This window comes from Rattus norvegicus, chromosome 8 (genome assembly GCF_036323735.1).
Source record: "Rattus norvegicus strain BN/NHsdMcwi chromosome 8, GRCr8, whole genome shotgun sequence".
Taxonomy (NCBI): domain Eukaryota; kingdom Metazoa; phylum Chordata; class Mammalia; order Rodentia; family Muridae; genus Rattus; species Rattus norvegicus.
The window spans coordinates 99448465-99454464 of record NC_086026.1 but is presented as its reverse complement, the minus strand read 5'-3'; the positions used below and the strand labels follow the sequence as shown (position 1 = coordinate 99454464).

The window sequence follows — 6000 nt, the reverse complement described above, 5'->3', positions numbered from 1 at the left end:
TGGGAGACAAAGGGGGACTGTCGAGATCTGCGATTCTGGCTGAAGAGGCTGCTTTGGAAATTGACATCACCGTCAGCAGGAAGAGGTGTCAAGGACTGGACTTGCAGGTATGGCTTTCCCTTCCCTCCCCCTGCCCCACCCAGTTATCATGACTATGTGGAACTTGTTGGGGAGGATGCCTCCGTAGTCTGAGACCAGGGGCCTGGGCTGGGCGGGATGTAGCAGGACTGAGTTTGAGATTTGTGTCATATTGGTTCTGTCTCCTTTTCTGACTGAAATGAAGGCCTGGGAGAGCTGACAGGGAGTACGGCCGTTTGAAGGAATAGGCTTCCCAGAAGATGGGACAGAGTCTCAGAGTGCAGACATTTGTATTTTGAATGCAGACATTTATTCTTCGGGTTTACACGACAGGAACAGATTATATATTCTCAGAGAGGCGCACACCGCAGAACAAGTACAGAGGAACACGAACGGTTCTTCTACAACATTACATGGTTATTCTACAACATCACATAGCAGGTGTTCACAGAAGCGGCTGGGGTTACGGCATGGGGTTACGGCATGGGGTTACGGCTGGGGTTACGGCATGGGGTTACGGCATGGGGTTACGGCATGGGGTTACGGCATGGCACGGCGCAGCGCAGTGTGGCGCAATGTGGCGCGGTGCAGCAGGGGTGGGGAGTGCAGCCTCATGTGGGGAGTTTTGGTTCAATTCGGAGGGAGGCCTCATACAGACTTTCGTCGTCCAACACAAAGGTTTCATCCACTAAGTACTGAGTTACCTGAAATGAGAGAAAGAAACAATAGAATTGTGGGACTTCTCAGGCTGTGGAAATGGGTGTCCTGTGAAAATTTTCTTTTTCTTCTTTCTTTCTTTCTTTCTTTCTTTCTTTCTTTCTTTCTTTTCTTTTCTTTTCTTTTCTTTTTTTTTTTTTTGAGACAGGGCCTTATTCTACAATCCAAGGCTGGCCTGGAACTCACTATGTAGCCCAGGTTAGCCTTGAGCTTGAGACCATCCCTCTATTCTAGTCTGCCAAATGTAGAGATTACAGATATACATCACCATGCCTTAATGGAACCAAACTCTTTTGTAGGTTCAGGACACACACGTGTGGGATATACATTTTTGGCCTCCTCTACTCCCTAAAGGGGTCTTGTTATGAGACAAGGCTAACTCTAGCCTCCAACACAGGATCTCTTGCCATAGCTTCCCAAGTGCTGGCACTACCATATTTGGCTGTGTTAATATAACTTTTCTTTCCACCTCCTCCTCTTCCCCCTCCTCGCCCTTTCCCCCTCCTTCTATTTTTAAAGATAGGGTTTCTCTGTGTAATAGCCTTGGCTGTCCTGGAACTCACTATGTAGACCAGGCTGGCCTCGAACTCACAGAGATCCACCTACCTCTGCCTTCCTAGTGCTAGGATTAAATGGGTGCATCACCACAGCCAGCATAACTTTTTTTAAAAAAAATTATGTCTTAAGATTCATTTTGTGTGTATTTTGCTGGAGTTAGAACTACTGAGTTATATCCACAAGTTCCTATATTCTCTTAATAAACAATCTTAATAGTAATAAACCGTACATGGTAAGAATGAGCCTTGATTGCTTTTCTTTCTTTGCTTCCTCCCCTCTTTCTCCTCTTCTCCCTCCCCCACTCCTCCCCTCCCCCTTCTCCTCCTCCTCCTCCTCCTCCTTCTCCCTCCCCCCCTCCTCTTCTTTCTTTTGTTTTAGTTGATCACTTGAGGAAATGTTTTGGACTTGAACAGAACAAACAACTCCCTGATAGGCCAATTGTTGAATCTAAGTGGCACGTTGATGGTGTTCACAATTCTTTCTGTTTGAACAGTTCCTTTCCAATGCCCTACAGCAGGATTAAACGGTATTGTGAGACTCATCTCAAGCAGGACTGTCTGGGGGTGGGGAGGACTTGTGTAGGCTTCCATGGCTGGGACTGAGGCAAAATGTTAGCATGAAAAATTGAGAATGGTCGCTCTGGGAAATTCAGTTATCTTTCCTTGGGCCTGTCCACTTTCCTCCTGATTCCAAGTCTTTGCTAAGTTCCTGTACATTCAAGGAGAGATCAGAGCTCTGACCTCTGGATCCAAGGTTCATGCATTTGTCAATTTGGAAGCAAGCATGCCTTTTTCCCTCCACAGAAACCAAGAGCAAGAAGGGAAAAGAAATGGTCCCTGCATTCTCTGCTTGCAAGTCGAATGACAGCTGTTTCAGGGGAAATCAAGCCTGCTGCTTTTTGTCTTGGGGAACTGACTCTGTCACCATGAAGGTCAGAAGCATCTGGATGCTGATTGACAGTAACAGATGGCCTGTCCACTTTCCTATGTCTTATCAACAGCTCACACCCTGCATATCTAGGAAGACCACCTTTTATCTGACGGCACTCAGCCTGTAGGTGAAGACAGGGTGACCTATGGCCTCATCAGATGAACTAGTCTTCCAGCCCTAGACAGGAGCTCCATGTAAGGGGATCCTAGAATTTATTGGAGTACTCTGCTCCCAGAACAGACTGGCCAGTCCTTTCCATGAATACATAGTGCAGTATCCCTGTGATGCTCCCCTGGAGCTGGAGACTGGTGGTAAAGCCATCCCTGCAGAGACACTTGGTAGGTCTGAAGGAGCAGTGGTGTTTATTTGGTCTGAACCTCAGAGCGTGGGAGAAGGTTAAGGTGGTGGTAGGAGATAGATGAGAGCCTTGAAATTTGAGGATAACTTCTGAGACTTTCAAGGGTGCCATGTTCATTATAATGCACAGTGTGTGAGACACCAACATAGTTCCTCCAAATGCTGCTAACTTTAAATGGATAGTTATGCCTTAATATTATTATTTTCTCTCTGTGATGTGTGTGTGTGTGTGTGTGTGTGTGTGTATGTGTGTGAGTGAGTGTATGAATGTAGGTGTGTGCATATAAAGATCAGAGGACAACCTTTTCCAAAGACTCTTTGGGTCTCTGCTGTGCACTGCTGTGAAGTCAGTTTAGTTGGCAGGTGTGATGGTTTGAATAAATATGGCCCCCATAGGCCCATAGGGAGTGGCACTCTTAGGAGGTGTGGCCTTGGGGTAGGTGTGGCTTTGTGGGAGGAGGTGTGTCAGTAGGGGGTGGGTTTGAGGTCTCAGAAGCTCAAGCTTGGCCAGTGTGTCACTGTCACTTCCTGCTACCTACAGATCCAGATGTAGAACTCTTCAGCTACCTCTCCAGTACAATGCAGTCTCCCTGCATGCCACCATGCTTCCTGCCATGGACTAAACATCCAAGCCTGCCTCATTTAAATGTTTTCCTTCCTAAGAGTTGCTGTGATCACGGTGTCTCTTCACAGCAATAAAAGCTTAACTAAGATAGCCTGAGTGTCTGGAGATTTTCTTTCCCAGTCACAGGAGTCAGAGACTCCCATCTTGTCATAGGAACATGGTGCTTAAGAACACAGTGTGAACATGAACTGTGACTGGATTTTATGGGCTTTGAGGATTTGAACTCAGGTCCTCATGCTTTTATAGCAAATTGTTTTACCCACTCAGCAAATGGTTCTCAACCTTCCTAATGCTACGACCGTTTAATACATGTTGTGGTGATCCCAGCCACAAATTATTTTTGTTGCTACTAATTTTGCTACTGTTAAGAATCATAATGCCTCCGTCCCCAGCTCCGAAAAAAAGAAAAGAAAAAAAGAAAAGAATCATAATGCCAATATCTGTGTTGACAGATGGTATTAGGTAACTCTTGTGAAAGGGTCGTTTGTGCCCAAAGAGGTTGTGATGCACAGGTTGAGAACTACTGCGCTAGGCCATCACCTCAGCCCTTAATCTTTATTATAGGCTAAATGATGTGTGGCTGGGGATGTAACTCAATGCTTGCCCAGCATGCTAGAAGTTAATTCTAGCCCTCAGGAGGTTGCTAGATGTGGTGGGAGGCAGAGTGAGGCCAATCTCTATGAGCTCAAGGCCAAGGTGGACTACATATTGTGCTCCAGGCCAGGCAGACCACAGACCACACACATTTTTGGCTTAGACCGGGTGTGTATGTGTGTGTGTGTGTGTGTGTGTGTGTGTGTGTGTGTGGTGTGTGTGTGTGTGTGTGTGTGTGTGTGTGTGTGTGTGTGTGTGTTCTGGAGATTGAACTCACATCTCTGGATGGAATCATCTTGAGTATCATGATTCTTCCTCTGCCATGTGTTTGCTAGTATAAGAGCCATCTTCTCATAAAGAATCACTATGACAGTCATGACAGGTAATTGACATACAATTGCCTGATATACAAGTCATTCAAATTTCAAGTACCCTTCAAATCTTCATAGAGTCTTCCAAGTACTTGTACATTATTATTATGTGTGTATATGTGGTGTGTGTGTGTGGGGGGGCATTCATATGCCATGGTGTGCATGTGGATATCAGATGACAACTTTTGGGAGTCAATTCTCTTTTTGTGGGTTTTGGTGTGTTTTAACCTAGGGTAATATCGTGTGTGTGTGTGTGTGTGTGTGTGTGTGTGTGTGTGTGTGTGTGTTTGCACACATGTGATTTTTCCTTTTTGCTCTATGAGGTTGGATGGAACTTCATGGGCTCCATGAGGCCTCAAGCATGCTAAGCAAACATCCTACCACTGATTGATACTGTGGCTTTACTTTTTTGTCTATTTCCCTCCAGCGTGCAAACTCATGAGGACAAGTACTTATCTATTTTGTGCTCTGTGCTTTATGGCCTGAGACGGTGCTGGAAGCACAGTACTCCTTCTATAGATAGGTGTCTGTTGAGTGAATGAAGAGCAACATACTAATGGCCCAGTTAGTTCTCCATGGATCTTCTCTACATGGCAGAACAGAACATGGCACAGAATTAGAGACAGGTTCTCTCTTTTATGTAGCTATGACTGTCCTGGAACTCACCATGTAGACCAGGTTGGCCTGCCTTGAACTCACAGAGATCCTCCTGCCTCTGCTTCCTTGGTGCCTAGATTAAGGATATGTATCATATCATACCCAATAACACTTTTTTTTTTTTGAGACAGGGTTTCAGGTAGTCCAGGCTGGCCTCAAATTTTCAATGTAGCCAAGAATGTCCTGGAATTTCTTGATCCTTTGCTTTCACCTTTTAAGTGCTAGTATTATAGGCCCTGATCACGTGCCTGGATTTATGCTAGGGATCCAACGCAGGGCTTTATGCATGCTAGGCAAGTACTCTGTCAACATCACCAACTCCAACACAAGAGTTGGGTTTGGTTAGTAGCAGAGAAAGACAAAAATGAGCTAGATGTCCATCCACATAAAGGATTAGTGAGAGGGATGGCTGTCTTTGCAACTTTAAACAAGGGTAAGTCACAGGAAGGAGTGACTCCAGACATATGAGAAAACACAATGGCGCTGGGCCATGAATGGCAAGTAACATCATAGTGACATCATAGTAGAGAAAATATGCTGTGTTTATGAACTGGCCCAGATGTAGACTTGAGAAGAAGGATAATCTTGTCTTTGGGAGGAAATATATGTGATTTCCGCGACTTGGAAGTATAATACTTTTCAAGAAGAGAAGTATCTGGGACTGGGGATGTGGCTCACTCTCCTGACTTCCATTTGCAAAATCCCAGGTTTGAGCTTCATTCAGCCCCATACAAAAAGAGCATGGTGGTGTCTGCTTATTTTCCTAGCCCTTGGGAGACAGAGGCAGGAGTATCAAGAGTTCAAGGTCGTCTCTGGCTACATATTGAATCTGAGGCCAGCAGGGGCTACATGAGACTTTGAAAAACGTCAACCAAAGGCCAATTTACCAGGCTGATCAAGATGGCCCAGCTGGTAAAGGCATTGCTGACAAGCCTTGTGATGTAAATTCAATTCCTGGAATTTATATGGTGGAAGGAGAAATGTGACTCCTACAAATAGTCCTCTCATTTCCACGGGCACTGTGGTACATGTGTATATGAACACACACACACACACACACACACACACACACACACACACACACACACACACATGCACACCCTGTGAACTGAA

General features: G+C 45.4%; 1 protein-coding gene across 1 annotated transcript in view; it reads right to left on the bottom strand.

Annotated features, from left to right (window-relative positions):
* Positions 1-365: 365 nt before the first annotated feature.
* Rasgrf1 (RAS protein-specific guanine nucleotide-releasing factor 1) overlaps positions 366-6000 on the bottom strand; it is a 129114-nt gene continuing 123479 nt past the window's right edge. Inside the window, exon 27 of the mRNA NM_001170531.1 lies at positions 366-782. Coding sequence (NP_001164002.1) covers positions 690-782 — 93 coding nt within the window. The 3' untranslated portion in view covers positions 366-689. The remainder of the gene's footprint in view (positions 783-6000) is intronic.